Source organism: Gavia stellata, chromosome 28 (genome assembly GCF_030936135.1).
Source record: "Gavia stellata isolate bGavSte3 chromosome 28, bGavSte3.hap2, whole genome shotgun sequence".
In the NCBI taxonomy this organism is placed as follows: Eukaryota; Metazoa; Chordata; class Aves; order Gaviiformes; family Gaviidae; genus Gavia; species Gavia stellata.
In genome coordinates this window covers 1,952,125-1,968,328 of record NC_082621.1, presented here as the reverse complement: position 1 = coordinate 1,968,328, position 16,204 = coordinate 1,952,125, and the positions used below count along the sequence as shown (strand labels likewise).

Genomic DNA, 16,204 nt, shown 5'->3' with positions numbered 1-16,204 from the left:
CTGCAGCTGGGGTAGAGATAGTGGGACGCTCCCAGCCAGAAGCTGGGATGTGGGGGAAGGGTTACTGGGCTTGTGTGGATGGGTGGAGAAGGAAAGAGGAATATGAATGTATGGTTGTAAATCCACCCCCTACACACCCTCCTTTCTTTTCCCTTACAACTGCTATTCTCAGCAGAGGAAAAGTTAGCCTTCCAGTACTCTCTGATTTCTTTTGCAGAGTCGGAAGGACAAGGAAAGACCTAAACAGAAGCACAAAAAACGTCCGGAGTCTCCCACCAGCCTTACCCCATCCTCGGTGCCCGTTGCTGCAGAGAAGGTACCAGACCTACAGGATGCGAGCGTGTGAATGCAGGGTGGGGAAGGAGGGCAGGGGGGAACCATCGGCACTGGCTTTCCTGGGAAGTGGGGAGGAGAGTGCAGAAGAGCAGAGAAAGGGCTTTTGTCCATTTATTTTGATTCCTGATTCGTCACATTCTCGCTCTCTCTGCCTGACTCCCCACCTCGACACCCACCTTGGGAATTTAACACGGCAGCTGTCTTGATTTCTGTCAGCACTGACGACACAATCATGGAGCTAAACTCCCAAGTGATTGAGCTGTAAGTGCCAGCCTGTTTTGCAGCAGATGTTCAGATTTGAAGCTCTCATGGAATAGATAAATACCCATGCTTTGGCCTTTTCTGCTGCCACATTGTAAACAGCTCAGGCAGGTGGATAAGCAAGGCAAGGCTTGTGGGAGGAGGTGTTATCCTTTATTAGACAAACTGATGTAGCTGAGGGGAAAAAAAACAGACAATCTTAGAAGTACATAAGATCTTCAAAGTGCATAAGAGGCAGCTTTTCTGTGTGAGACAACGGGAAATTGGTTTCTATTTAGTTCCTCCATTTCAGAAAAATTCAGACAGAGGGGCACAGTGTGGTGGCCTGTTTTGCTCCTGGGGTGTACAGGCAGTCCGGTTCCCTGCTGGGAAGATGTCCCTTGTGGGGGTTTGTCTGCCCAGTGCCCAGGGCTGGTGGGGCACAGTCAGGATGTCAGTGTATTTCTGCTATTCACTGCTGAAATTGTGCTGCTGACGTGGGCTCCTGCACCTGGCTGTAAATCGGGATCGCCCTGAGCTTTCTGCAATTCGTGCCAGCCCCAAACTCCAGTAATACAGAATAGACACAGTGGAACTTGCCTCAAGCTTGCATGCAACAAGGTGAAGGCCAAGTTTGCAGTTGTTCAGGGTCAGGGAACAAGTGAGGTTACTCCAGTGCCTGGACCTTTGGAGTTGTACTCTCCTCTCTGTAGTGGGAGTGTAAATTAATGCAGCTCCTTAGCAGGGCTCTTCTGGTGTAAGTGAGAGTAGGACTAGGGCCAAGCTCCTGCTAGAGCAAATAAACAACATGTCCCAGGAATGTCCTTTTGTGCACAGAAATGCTACTTGGAAAGAAGGCTTGGGTGTCCTTTACGTGGCAGGACTGCCTTGTGAAAATGAAAATTCACAGGCTAGCAGTGTCTGCGTATGTGAGAAGCACTGCAGGGGCAGTCCGGAAGAGCGAAAGCTCCTGCTAGGCAGCACACGGTTGCTTTGGGTTGGGTCCGAAGAGAATTTTCTATGTTCTGTGTGAGGCCAAGCCTGGAAGCAGGGAGGAGATGTAGGTCAGAGCTAAAATGGCAAAGCTGGTCTCATGGGTCTCAGGCTGGGAGAAGCAGAAAGTTACAGTGGGACAGAGTGGAGGAACAGCTTCTGAGCTGCAATCACTCTTGATTTACCTGTGCTCATGTTAGGGCGGCTCGGCTCTGGCTTTTGGGAGCAGCAGATTCACCCATTTAACAGAGCTGTCAGGAACTGATGGCCTAAGAAGATTATTTTCAATCTGAACTGAAATCCAAAACCTGACTCTTGGCCAGCTAGAGTGGTTGTTAGACAATTACCCACTGTCTCCTCCAAAGCCCTGCCAGACCTTTATAAATAAGGAGGGAAGGGTGCAATTCAGTTTTACAGGCAGCTTTCAACTCTGTAAGCTAAAATTCAGGAGATCCTAATTACTGTGGCTGTTCTTGAGTGACAGGGTTTTAGTGTTTCCCTAGGGAGTTACTATTAATCCTCATAACAGAGAGTGTATTTCCCTTGCTTTTTTTGTGCATAGATCCCAAAGCATTGTTCAAACTCTCTGTTACCAAAGGTACCCACTCCAGATCAAATCTAAGAGCTGCTACATCGTACAAACCCCTCAGGGGGTGGTTGTATGAGGCTTTCTGGATAGTTGTACCAGTGTAACATTGCACAGGTTAGACTAATGTAAAACCTTCAGACGCATTAATGTAGCACGTCCAAACAGGTCTCCTCTTCAAAGCCAAAACCATCTTTGTCCTTTCTGGGTCTTGGATTAGTACAGCTCATCCCAGTAGAGTGTACGGGGGGGTGGGTAGCGTAGATGCAGCAAACCAATAGCTGACGTGTGACTACAGAGCAGAGCATTGCTCGTCCCTGCTGTGCCATGGTTAGAGTCTGAAGAGAGCTGGGGTCTGTTCCTCTCTTTACCACTTGCGTGATCTTGGGCAAATATTTTATTGCCTCCATGTTTTTCTCCAAGTTACCTAATGAACCAGAGTATAAACTCCCCAGGGATAATCCCTGCAGGTGACACAGCCCCCAGTCTTCCGTGGAGAGCAGCTGGGTGACAGCAGATCTCAATGACCTGCAGCAGTGAGGGCAGATGGTTGTGTCCAGGCCCCTGGGAGAAGGACACTGGTCCGGAGCACCCGTGTGGAGCCATGGGAGGCTGGTGCAGCCCTTGGTGTCTGCACCAGACCCATGCTGCCAGCTCGCCATGCTGCTTGAGACATTGCCAAAGTGGCACCACATACAGTGAGTCCCAGGCTCCCGTCCCGGTGCTGGAGCAGGGGTTGGGCTGGAAGCACTGAGCTTCACCAGTGTTTTGGAGCCGGCAGTGAGGAGGAGGAGTATCAGTCAGACGAGTCAGCAGAAGGGCCCTGTCACCACTTGCTCCTTGGGCACCGGGACTGCAGGCAGACTGTAGTGTGGCACCAGCCACCAGGCCATGGAGAGGTGTTACCAGTACCTGAAGCCACGCTCTAGTCTGCTCCCAGTTTGCTCAGCCTAAAAGGAGCCCCAGCATCTGATGTTGCTACCAAAGTCCTTTGAAACTTTCAGCAACCCTTTAATAATGGATTTTCAGAGCTATATAGAAAATCAGTAGGACTTTTCAAGCTCTTTCAGGTTAGGCTGACAGCAGTGGAAATATGTTTCGTTGCTTTGGAGGAACAGTGGTATATCCCACTTCCTTGTTCTTTCAGGCAGCCTGGCCTCTGGGTTCACATTTTTCTTTAATTTTGCAATCCAGATTTATTTTTCAGTTCCAATTTTCACCTAATAACGTCGTCCACCCTGTGCTCCCTTCTTGAACCATTTAGTTAAGAAGAAGGTCCTTTGATGTGGTTTCAGTCTTCCTCTTGAAATCAATTGTGCTAGACCTCTGACTTCTGCCAGATTTTTGAACATCTCACTGAGTGCTTCCCTGAGTCTTCTAGGAATCTAAATACCGTTAATATCTGATGCTTGGACTCTACCAGGCCTCTGTGTCCTGTCTGTGCAGTGACAAGCTCTCACTGCCTCACTCTGGTTTGGGGGATAAACATACCGAGAACACAGTGGTGGCCTCAGCTCTCATCTACACCGGAAAGTGAAACTAGGGTGTGAATTCACAACATGCAAACGACTCTTGGTAACACCTCTTCTGAGCTCTCCTTCTGCCTCTGAAAAGTGTCTTTGGGCTCTCAAGGAGGGGCAGGACACCTTGCTCGTGGGGCACAGGAGTGCCCCTTCCAGAGAGCACGCAGAGGAGCCGACCTGCTGAAAATCCCCGGTGGTGCTCAAGGGCTGGGGCTTTTGGATGGATTGGGGGGGATTGTAGAGAGTGGATTTGTGCTGGATATAGGCTCTCACTCGTTGTCATGCTGGCTACTTGTAGCTCCTGCAGACTTTTTGGGGAGTGGGAAGGAGGTAGAAAACATCCCCTCTGGGTAATAGTTTCTGGCTGTAATAGTTTCTGGCTATTTCATGTGATCTATGCAAAAACATCAAAATGCTGCCAACTAGTAACGCTTTTGAACAGCTTGTTGGAAAGATGGCATTCATGGAGAGGGCCTGGGGCAGAGGAGGGTTTCTCGCCAGGGGAGGAGCAGTGAGTCTCACCAGTAAGTCTTGGCAGCCAGGGCTGCTCTGTCTCTGTAGTCACACACTGCCAGACCAATTCAGAAGGCCGTTTTTGTGCTCAGGATCTCTCCGTGTAGCTGGTGCCTGGTGCTGGGGTCGGGGTTGGGGAGCAGCCGAACAGCGAGCAGCGTGCCTCTGCCCTCCCCCTGCAAATGCCCCTGGGGAGCCATCCTGCTGCTCTCTGTTGCGCTTGCAGTAAATCTGCAGGATTGCAAGCCACCCCAGCTGCCTTCTTCTGCCAGCTGCAGACATCATGATCACTTGTTGACACACACTCACACATGCTACGTGTTTTTTGGGCTGCAACATCTGGCTTGCTCTGGGTTTTGTAATCTAAGCTGTGGATGCCAAGGCGTCCCCGCACCCACCCTCTCCCGGTCAGGTGCTGGAGAGGGAGCGCAGGCAGGGTGAAGAGCGCACGATTGCAGGGAGACTTTCCAGGTTTCCCACTGTTATTTGAGCTCTCGGCATCTACCCAGGGCCGGCCTGGAGCTGACAGATCCTGGGAACCTCTGCACTGCACCTGGCTCAGGCAAATTCACAGTCACTGTGATGGGGTGGGGGGTTTTTTGGGGGGGAAGGCTGATAATTAGCCCTGCTAATCAAAGCATGTCTCAGCATAGATCTTTGCAGTAAGAATCCCTGAGCCTTTTAGCATCCCTTGTCCTGACATGAGTGGGAATTTGCCAGTGACATATAAAGAACAGCAGCACAGTGCTGCTTGATAGCGAGGTTGAGGGGAAGGGACATGGTCAAGACTGCGAGTGGCTCAGACACCGAAATGCCGTAGTTTGCGCAAGCGCTTTGGCCCAGAGCTCCTGGTGGAGACGCATCTGACCTCTACCTAGTGATCCAGCGTGGAAAGGCAGCTGATGCTTACAGCCTGCCTGGGTGGCTGTTTCAGCACATCGCCCTGTGGTGCGTGGGCTGGAGGAGCTCCTGCTCTTGTCGCATTGTTCCTCGTTCGCATCCTCCCTGCTTCCCCTCATCAGTAGTTTAATCCAGGGCAAAGCAGCTCTGTCTTTCCGACGCGGCGCCAGCCTCCCCCACCCCTTCTGTATTTCGTCAGTGGTTCCCTCTAGGAGCTTGTCCCGCCAATCAGGAGGCAAAGAGATGCTCTTCTGATTTCCCATAAATAAATTAATGAATGAAGAGCTTGGGTGCTGCACAGTGTCACAGAGAGGCCAGGAAACAGGTACAGCTCCTCGGGGGACAGCGAGTGCCGGGGGGAGGAGGTGCGTGCATGCCTGCGCCTGGGTGCCCGCGCGACTTCATCTCACTTCTCCCAGGTGGAGGCAGGAGTTTCCCCGTCAGAGCATCACCTCCAGCTGGGGCAGCAGGTTTATTCTGGTGACATTTTTCACTTGGTTGCTTTAAATAGATCTTTAAAATGTAGCTGCAGCCTCATTTTGAAAGAGAGCTCTCACTTCCTCAGTGCTTCCCTATTTTTTTTCCTCTGCAGCACACCCTCCCGCACACACCTGTTTGCAACACACAAACCATTGGTGTTTCTGCACACACACACACGGATTTCCATGCTGGAGAAAAGCCGATGATCCAGAGACCGAGACCTCTGTTCATGCACCAGGCAAGCAGCAGGCATGCAGGTTTCTCCAGTCCTGCTCCCTCTAGGCAGCAGCCCTGAGCTGGAGAATCTCCTTCGTTAGGGAGGCGATGGGACTGCAGCCCTCGTTACTGTTATTAATATTGGCATTATGGTAGCAGACCCCTCCCCATCAGATCAAGGCTGTGTTGTGCTTGGCAGTCCACGTGTGTCTCCTGGAAGGCTCCGCTGCCACACAGAGCTTGCAGGTTTCACGGAGCAAAGCGGGAAAGAAATAGAGGCACAGAGAGGGGAAGTGATTTAGTGTGGTTTCAGTTTCCCTCTCTTTGCTCCTTGGCTGCAATGCTTAGGCCCTTGCCCCAAATTCAGGCTCTCTGGAATGGCTGCTAGAGAAGGGCCCTTCATTGTGAGGAGCGCTTGCAGTAGTACCATACAGATCTGTCTGCCATGACCTGTTTGGCAAACGATATCTAGGAGAACATTTGGCAGGAGGTGGGAAAACCCTGCCCCTGAAATCTCTGGGAGTCTCTCGGGGAGGTCTGTGAGGTCAGATCAGCCATACAGGTGAGTGTCTGTCCATTCACTGCCTTCAGCTGAGCCAGCTCAGCCTCTCTTTCCCTCCTTTTTAGTTTTTTCCACCTTTAATTTTGCAATTAAGATTTATTTCCGAGCTCAGATTTCCCCCTTCCACCCTGCACTAATTCATTACTTGCCCTGCACTCCCTTCCTGACACTCCGGATTTAGAACATGTCTTCTCATGTGGTTTCCCCCTGCCCTTCTGTGGCCTCGTGCACCTTGTGCGGAGCTCCAAAGAAGTGAATTTATGGGAGGAAAACTCAGGGCTTTGCATTTCTGCCGAGACATGAGCCATCTCGTTCCTGCAACTTCATGAGCAGTCTCAGGACTTCCCATAGCCCCCAGACAGTGCTCTCCTTTCCCTCCCCAGGCAGATGTGGAAAGTCGGAAAGATTTTCATGCTCCCTCTGAGCTCATAAATCAAGAAGACTTAATCTCCTACATCCAGGAGTCTGTGATGAGAAAATACAGATTCCCCCTCCTCTCCCCCCTAATTTCCACCACTCCCTTCCTCCTGTCTTTCATATTCCCGGCACATCTGGTGTGTGTTAGGCTGCCAGCTGTTGCATTGTGCAGAGTGATTAAACCATGTGGGAGGAATGGGGAAAGATTTTTATCTGGGCATTCATGAGTCTGCATTACAAGCCCTTTTTTCTTTAGCTCTCCCCAAGAAGAGGTCATCTGGAGTCAGGGATAGTGGAATGTAAGAAAAGTATTCTGCTTCTCTGTGTCTTCCTTGCATCTGCTCAGTAAGAAATAAAAGGTGTTTGCACTAATGTACAGGTGTTAAATTTTGGGCTGTAGCCATCACATTAGAACTATATCTATAGTATTGATTGGTTGCAGTAATATCTTGCAAGAAGCGATCTTTGAACATGGCTAGTTTGGCTTTGAAGTGACTTGAAGGTGAAGGTTTCATATCCTAGCGTGGGTGCCCCGGGGGATCTGGGTTTCGGTTCATTCCACTCTCCCCCTGCTAAACTCCCACACTTCTCTCTCTCATCCCAAGCTCCTGGATTTCCTAGCATCTAGCCAGCCTCTTCATCCCCCTTGCTTCCCTGTCTCCTGCAGGCTTATATGGGGTTTGGATAGCATCTGTTGCTGCATGGTCAGATGCTGCTCTAACAGTGTCACTGTGAAATATTTACTGCAGTAGATCTGGAAAGCCCTGGGCTGGCAGCGGAGCTGCTTCAGTGGATGCTTTAGGGAACCCAGGGAAACTCCCGTCACAGCACAAAGACGAGCAAGTTCCCCCAGGTGGAATGACCTTGCTGAGAACAGCACACCTGAGAGATGCAGCTGACATATATGTTTGAATCACAGCCAAATTCAGATTTTATTTGGGCTGAATAACCCTCTGAGGTACTCCCCTCTGCTGACGATGCGGGGAATCTCTGATGTCTCTGCCCTGGTTGTCAGTGCCCTGTTTAATTTCCTGCAGTTAGATGGGATGCGTGTAATCCCTACGAGTATAAAGCCTGGTGCCGCCAAGCAGCGATAGAGCGAAATGTTGCTTTTCTCTCCTGAGTAACATGACCTGACCATCACTTTGTGGGCAGAGGGGGCAATTACTTCTTTTAAGGGAAATTGGTAAAAAGAGCCCCTGCTGTGGCCACATCTGGCCTGAGTGAGTCACCTCTGTGTCTGCTGCCGCCAGGGCTCCACCAGCCACCATGAGGGGAGCAAAGAGACCTCCGAGGTCGGCAGGTCGGAGGTGAAAGGCAAGAAGTCCTCAAGCCATGGCAGCAGCCATAAGGGGAAAAAGACGGGAAGCGGGAAAAGCTCGGTTGGCTTCAGCTCAGCTTCATCCAGCGGGACCTTCCAGCCTGCAGGTAAGGGGTGAAGGAGAAGCAAGAGAGGAGGGGAGAATGGGGGTGATGGTTTGCTTTGCTCCACTTTGATATCTCCGTGTCTGTAAAGATACACATTCACCAGCTAGTGCTGTGAAACTTTGCTGATGGCTATTTCTTTAACCCCTTGGAGAGAAAGGGTAAAGTCCACTAACTCCATGCACAGAGGGAAGCGAGTCGGATGCGTGTTACAGCTCCCCTCCTGTGCAGGCCTGCTGCACTGCAAGGGAAAACAGACCCAGATGTCCGAGTGGAGGGAGGAGGGAAGGGATACTGTGCACAGGCAATATGGGCAGCACCTGCCCTCTCCTCCGTAGGTGGTACTGTCTGCAGAAGTGTTCTAAGGAGTACGAAGGGAGAGACCTGAGCCAAAACCTGATATCCAGGCTCCCCTGAGCTTTGAGTCAAAGCCTTGCAGGGCTCCCATCTGCTCTGACCTTGCTCAGTTCTTTTTCAAGCTGTTGTAACGGCTAGCATGTTTCATCTCCTGGGACCCTAATCGGGGCTGGAGGGACAGTGGTGATGCAGGGTCTGGGGGAGCAGACACATGCACGTTTGGGTGGGATGAAGCTGCTGGTGTGCACCTCGTGCTTGCTAGAGAGTATCAAAGCAATGGAGGGGAGCAGGGCTGGAAGGTGACAAAGATGTCCTTCAGCTCAGTAACTAGCCTGTGCCAGAGGACCTGTGTTGTGACCGTGTTCTTATTGCCTTATGGGCCGAGTTACTGCCACCACGAGCCTTCCTATATCTGCTTCCCCTCTGCTTCCCCAGGTACCTCCTGCAGCAGCTTGCAGTGCTCCCAGGACTTCGTGACTTTCCCCAAGCTTGAGCAGGACGACGAGAAGTACCGGAAGCCTGTCTCTTCCTCTTCTTCTTCCCACTGCTCCCCTCTGTATGAAGGCCAGAAGGGGGACATCTTTGAGCAGAAGGTGATCTTCTCAGGCTTTGGGTCCATCATGCGCTTCTCCACCTCCGCAGTGAGCCAGCAGAGAGGCCGTGATGCTTCCCCTGTGGACTACAAAGCCTCGAACCCTGTCAGCGGCCCTTCGGTAGGGAGCAGCGGGGCCAGCGGTAGCAGCAGCAGCCACAAGCGCATGCCATCCCTCAGTATGGAGGAGGGAGAGGTGCTGAAGGAAAAGAAGCACAAGGGTAGCAAGAAGAACAAGCATGGGCCTGGCAGGCCGAAAGGGGGCAAAAGCAAAGAGATTTTGGGTGCCCAGCTGGCTGGGTCTACGTCTACTTCCTCGTCACCCTTCTCCGGGGGCTCTCTTGTTAGCTCCAGCATCGGCAACTCTTCACGGTCCTTCAGCCACACGGGGAATCTGCCCAGCCTCAGCATGGAATCCCCGCTGCTGGGTTCAGGTATGTTCCCCCTTAGGGCTCCAGGTGTGCACAGTTCCTCCCAGCCCTGCTGTCTTTTTCATCACATCTGGCTGGTGTCTGGACCTGTCTGCACAAGGTCCAGTCCCTTTAATTCAGTCCCAGGAGCTATAAAAATCCACATCTGGGTCTCTCCTTTCCATCTTGGCCTTCATCCTAGAATCTCCTCCGGGTCAACTTCTCTGTCGTTGGAGCTGGGCTGCAGATCTGAGCTGGGGGGCATTTCAAACCCTTTTTGCTCAAGTGCTGGAAAACCTCAGCTAGCCAGAGCTTCATTTCCAAAGCGACAGAGAAGGAATATTCACAGGCCAAACTGGAACCACCACAATCTGACCCCAAATGAGGGACTCTCATAAGTGGTTTAAGTTTAACCTCTCTTTTAAAAGCAAAACTCTCATCCTGGTCTTACCACATCCAGGTAGGGCTGGGAAACTGGCACATCATTAACTCTGAGGAGGGGCTTACAGCTGTTCCCAGCTTGAGTCCCCTTCCCTGGCCTGGCAGGGCTGAGGGCCGCCAGGACATGTGGCAGGAAGGGGTTAAGGCAGCAGGCAGAGGAGGGGCCTGCTGCTCAGGGCTGAGGTTTGACACTGTTCTGGCAGCAGAACTTGTCATCAGTCTATTGTGGGTTGTTTGCAGATGCTCCAATTTAGGTCAGATTGCAAGGGGGGGGCATGTATAATTTTGTTGTGTGTGCCTGGGAGCCCTGGCCCATTTGTCTGCACTGCTTGAGAGGGGAGAGGAGCTGCAAGGATTGATGCAACTTCCATAATCATAACCTTAGGCCAATTTTTTTTGCCTCCCCCTGAAACAACAAAGGGATGTTTCAAAGAGGAGGAGGCTGCCAGGCCCCGCTCTCCTGCCTGCTCGTTCTCCTATTCTTCTCTTGCGGAGAGATGTTGGCAGGGCTCTGAGGGACCCAGCTTTGGGCACTGCTTCTGCCACATGCCTGAGCCAAGGAGAAGTCAGACAGTTCCCCTCCCTCCCTAGCAGCTCTCTCCTCGCCCTTTCTTCCTCATTTATCTGCCCATGCCCCACCGTGGTCCGTGGGCATCGCGGAAGGGGACAGGTTAGCTCAGCGAGAGTGTGGTCTCTTGACTAGCATGGGCAGCAGAGAGTGGGACTCTTGGAGTCCACTACCCCCTTCTGCCACTGACTTGTGCCTTCGGTGAGTCACTTTATGCTGTCATTTCTCTGTCGGATTGTGTCGGGGCGTGGGGAGCAAACGAGGGGGGCAGGGGCAAGGCTGGAAAAGTTTTGTGATACCTTTTGATAGAAGGACTGTGGGCTGTGACCACCCTCGCTGCGTGCCAAGCCATGAGATGCTGCAGTGCATGTTACAATTGGGTTTTGTGCATTGGTGTCACCCTCCCTTTCTGAGATCAAGCTCTGCAGAAAACCAGCTGCCTGCAGGCCATCGGAGGGGAGCGTGGCTCTCTAACGCGTCTCCTCCCCTTGCAGGGATCTACACCAGTAACAAGGACCCTATTTCCCACGGGGGCGGAGTGCTCCGAGCTGTCTGCAGTACACCCCTCTCTTCCAGCCTGCTGGCACACCAGGGTACGTCGTCTCTCCCACAGCTCAACCGGTCTCCCTTTGCTAGCACCATCCCAGCCTCCTCCTCCTCGGTCTCCACCACACAGGTAAGAACATCAGGACCAGGAGAGGGACTGTAGTTCAGGAGAGCCTTGGACAGAGCAGTCACTGGCAGAGCAGGGCCAGTTTGTGGGCACACAGGAGTTGCTTTTTCCACTCGGGAACAGCTACTCTTCCTTCAGTTTGGAGGGGAGCTGCCAACTGCAACAGCCCACGCAGCCTGTTTCGGGGTGGGAGGAACTGCAGCCTAAAAGGAAACGTTGCTTTCCGTTGACTGTAAGGGGTGCACAGACAGCGCTCAGGTAGCAGAGGCCTGGCTGTCGGCATCCGCTATGTCCGCTGCTGCTCGGCTGGATCCTGCCATCAGCACCAGCCCTACCTTCACTCTGCAGCACAGATAACTCGGTGGGAGGGCTCACACATCCCAGCTGGGTGGGCTGTGCGTGTGCCAGGAGACAGAGCCTTGTCCTTTGTCGGGAGCTCACTGTGAGAGGTGTTTTACAGGGAGGAGAGAGTTAGTTTTACAGCCTCAGTGTTAACACGGCTCATTCAGACCTCTTGGCTCTGAGATGGGGCTGGGAAGATTTCAACTGTCTAGCGAGACTTCCAAGGAGATATTTTTAACACTCTCTCTCATGAGCAAGCTGGGTTCAAGAGTCAGGAGGAGACGGAATAATGAAGTTATTTTCCTCTTGTGTTTTTGAGAAGTCATCTCTCTCTCTCTCTCTCTCTCTCTCTCCCCCCCCCTCTCCTTGTTTTGCCATGTAGGTGTTCTCACTGGCAGGTTCAACGTTTAGCCTCCCTTCCTCACATATTTTTGGAAGCCCCCTCACATCTGGGCTATCAATCAACCCACTCTTAAATCAGTCGGAAAGCAGCCGGGCAGGTACGTGAATCAGAAGGTATGTGAGTTTGGACTTCCAAAGGGGTCTCCCTGGAAGAATCGAGACAACTGCATCCATAGTTCTCCAGCTGCCCTCCCTGCTTGCTCCCATCCCGTGCGTGTGAGAGCCAGGGGCTAGGAGAGAGGGACAGTGGCTTTTTCCCCAGGGCAGGGGGTGCTTGTGTTTGCCTTAATGAAGTGCTGGCCTGCAGTCCTGTAAAAGCGTGTCTGCTGGTGTGTCCACTGGATAATGTGTGTCCCTGGACATCTGCCAGAAAAGTACAAGAATATAAGTCCTTCCCTACAGAAATCTGTTGTCTTTATACATACGAAAGCTGTGCAAACCTAATGAAAACTACTGTGAGCTTTTGCTTGCTCAAAATAAGTTAAAAGTTTTTGTTGGGGTTTTGTTTTCTGTTTTTTTTTTTTTTAAATGAGAGGTATCTCACACTCTTAATTTTCATCTCCCATTTCTGTTTTGAGTTACTTTCTGCCCTTCCCCTTTGGCTTTTTCACGAATGCAACAAAATCCACTGTTTTCAGCTTCCAATCATGAATGTGCCAGCACTGAATTACTTACAACTGCTCATTTCTTCCCACCAAGGCAAATTCATTTTTCTTGGAAAATTGCCTGGTTAATAAGCAGGAAACTTGAAGCATCGTAAGATTTCTTTTTTCCCAAAACAGAGTGGGCCTGATTTTTGTTTTGCACCAGTAGTTAAACAAAAGCACCCTCCTGATTTTCAGATGTTGCAGTTAGTGGTGCAACTGTCTCATGCTCCCCTAGCCCAGAAACGTTGGCAGCTCAGCATGCTGGATGCTGAACTCCTGGGAAGTAAAACTCTGCCCGGTATCACGCTGAGTGACAAGCACTTTAAAGCGCACAGTCCTCATTAGAGGAAGCTCTGAGTTCTCCGGATAATCTGACACCAGTGTGCCCTTATTTTCCTTAACAAGTGTGCATGCCTGCATGTAAAGCATGAATGAACACGTATGCTTACTCATGACCTTTGCAAGCCCATGGAAGGTGCCTGTCTGTCCCTCCGTGTGTCACTGGCAGCATTTTGTCTGTAGGGCCCCGCCGCAGCTTGCATCTGCTTGAGTGCCACGGGGAGGTAACTGCGCAGCTGACCCCAGAGGGAGTCAGGGCGGTTGCATGGGAGCGATGAGTCAGGAGTGATTCAGTCACCTGCAATTAAGGAAGAATGGGATGATTCAGAGAGTTATTCTTCCCTCGGCATGGACAAGAGAGAGGTGACCCGCTGCCACTTCCCCTTTGCTGTTATTTTGGCAAGGTGCTGACAGGAGAAGGAAGCCAGTCAGCTCTCAGGAACAGCCCTGCGGTTCAGGCACAACACGGAGGCTCGTCAGTCTGGGTTCTGTTCCAGCCCTGCGGCTGCTAGTGAATGAATCATGTAGGCAAAATCCAACATAGAGAGTGCTCAAAAAGGCCTGATCCTTAGTTTCCATTTCCAAGATTGCTCTTTTTGTTTGACTGGGATCTTACAAGCTTCAGGACATCTTCCTTCCAGTTCCAGGCAGCCTTCAGAACAGTTCCTGGCTTTTGTCGCAGTTAAGGTTTGTCCATCGCTATCTCCTGCTGGAGCTAGTGACCCAGAGGGTGTTAAGCCAAATTCACTTTTTCCAGGTGGATTAATTAACATGCATTAAGCCTCCTGTGTGGGGCCATTTCACTTAAAAGTGTGGCGACTGCTTTAATTCCAAGTCATTAACAGGGTGGTTTTGAAGTTTTGAGTAAACCTGCCTTGTCTTTAATTCAGATTACCTTTCCTGAGAGTGGCTGTGTAGACAGATCCCATGGAGATGCAGCTTTCATTGCAGTAATATTTGAGCTTTTCACAATTTTAATGTGATATAGGGAAATGGTGTTACCCTGTCTTACAGATGGGGGAACTGAGAAGCTGTTATCACTGATGCAGGTTGATACCAGGGTGCCTTTGGCAGTACAAAAAGTCTGATTCTTATCTTCCCACTCCCTTAGCTACTGTCTAGTTCTTCCTCCCACGGCTTGTCCTGGATCCTGCCTCATTATGATGACAGGCCAAATGTATTTATCTTCTCTAGTTGTCTTCAAGCCTCTTTTTCATACTTGCTGCCTTGGAAAGTGCTGTCTCTGTGTGATAACTCAGTCATCTCCCCATTCTGTAGACAACAGGGTGGTGTTGGCCAGGAGATAATTGAATATAGAGCCTGGTACTGTTTCAGAAAACCAGAATCGTATATATGTGTGCAGCCTCTCTGGGCTGCAAGCAAACAACAGTAACAAGCAGGCAGTCAGAGCTTAGCTGAGTGTTTATTTGGTTGCAAGTTAAAACCGTTGCGGCAAAGCTGCAGACGGTGGGCTGTGAGTATTTTTCAAAGGGCTTAGGTGGTCCTTGGACGGAAACAATACTGGGAAGCGCTGCTGTAGTCTGACTGTTCCCAGCCTTCTGGTAGCTGATCCTGGGTTGGAGAAATGAGGAACTTCACGTGCCTTGTGGTGTCCCTGAAATCAAGACTTGTCTCCACGTGATGTCTTACATTGGGAGACTACTGTTGACTGGCAACTGCTGGTCACCTCCAGAAAGCGGTGCCTTCTCCCCAGGAGGGTGGACCAGTTGTAATTGATGGCCAGGAGGACGTTCCCGTGGGGATGAAGGAGTGAGGATCCCACTCATACCTGTCTGTGAGAGCTGCTGAACAACAGCTGCGTTTGCGTGTCCTCAGCAGCAGAAAATACTGCCAATAACTAATGCCCTACTCAGGGCATTACACTGTAAATCACGGTGTTCCCTGCAGGAGACTTCCTGGATTCTTGCACATAAGAAATGTCTCTTATTGTGTGAAGAAGAGGAGGGGCAAGTCAGCCAGCTGGTGCAGGCTGTGCTCACAACATCTGACACGTCCCCGAGCGAGGGGAACGTGTGTTGACGGACTGGCAGGCTCTGGGGATGGAAAGCAAATAGCAGATAAATATACTTCGCTTCTTGATTACTCTTTGGATGGGAGATACCCCGCACATGTGCGCATGCGCAGCCGCTCCGTCCCCAGCACTGCGGTGTCCCAGCTCCCTGGGACAGGGGGATGGCTATGGGAGTAGCTTCTGGACACCGAAGCACTTATTTAAGCTCTTTAGAAAGGAGCTGAGCATCTGGAAACTTCGGAGGACCCCAGCTGGGTTTCGGGCGAGGATCTTGGAGGCAGAGGGCTGCAGTGGCACTTAGGAGAGCTGAGTGGGGCTTTGGGCAGGAGTGATTCATCCTCGCAGGCTCAGCAAAGCAGGTGTGTGTGTGTCCCCGCAGCTTTACAGCGAAGAAGAGCTGCTCCCTGCCCAGCCCTCCGGTTTGCGGGGCGGGCGGGGGCAGAGGCCGGCTCCCCGCAAGCTCCCCGCGGCCCCGCGCTGCCCCGCCCGGCGCCTTTGGCCCCTGCCATTCGGAAGGGGACCGCGTCCGTGACCTTCCCGGGGTGACACGGCACCCCGCCCCTCCCGGGGTGACACGGGGTGACAGGCAGCGACGCGCAGCCCCTCCCAGGGCGGGCGGAGGCGCATGCGGACGGCGCCGTTATGCAATGACGGTGCCCTGCGCTGCTCGGTGCTCCCATCTAGCGGGGACCGGCGCTCGCCGCCCGCGGGTGACAAACCCGGGCACCTGCGAGGGCTGGCCGCCTATGAACGCTGTGCCTCTCTGTCCCTCTCCCCACCCAGAGCCTGACCTGGAAGACTGCAGTTTTGGCTGCCGAGGGACGTCGCCCCAGGAGAGTCTCTCTTCCATGTGAGTGTCCTTCAGGAGCCCTCCCCGGGCAGCGGGCACCGGGGAGCCTCCGCATCCGCCTGGGCACGGCGGTGCCCGGGAAGCCGTGGGATGACACAGCAAGGAAAGGGAGAGAGACTGGGGGAAGTGGAGGCAGCTCCTTCCCTCCTTGGGGATGGGAGTGGGATGGGAGTGGGATGGGATGGGATGGGATGGGATGGGATGGGATGGGATGGGATGGAATGGGAGGAGACAGGTCTGCTTTTCCAGTACAAGCCAGAGCTAATGGGAACGGAGGGCTCTGCTGAGGTGGAGGAGAGGAGCCTGAGGCTGGGAGGGATGTAGCCACTCCCAGTGTCAGGCGGAGGAGATGTGGGGAGA

General features: G+C 52.2%; 1 protein-coding gene across 2 annotated transcripts in view; it reads left to right on the top strand.

The window, feature by feature from the left end:
- The window catches only part of MLLT6 (MLLT6, PHD finger containing), a 44,782-nt gene that overhangs the window by 22,052 nt on the left and 6,526 nt on the right, over positions 1-16,204 (top strand). For both annotated transcript variants that reach the window (XM_059830332.1, XM_059830331.1), the window contains exons 8-13: positions 218-316; positions 8,020-8,194; positions 8,984-9,574; positions 11,054-11,235; positions 11,957-12,074; positions 15,778-15,844. In XM_059830332.1, the coding sequence (XP_059686315.1) occupies positions 218-316; positions 8,020-8,194; positions 8,984-9,574; positions 11,054-11,235; positions 11,957-12,074; positions 15,778-15,844 (1,232 nt within the window). The remainder of the gene's footprint in view (positions 1-217; positions 317-8,019; positions 8,195-8,983; positions 9,575-11,053; positions 11,236-11,956; positions 12,075-15,777; positions 15,845-16,204) is intronic.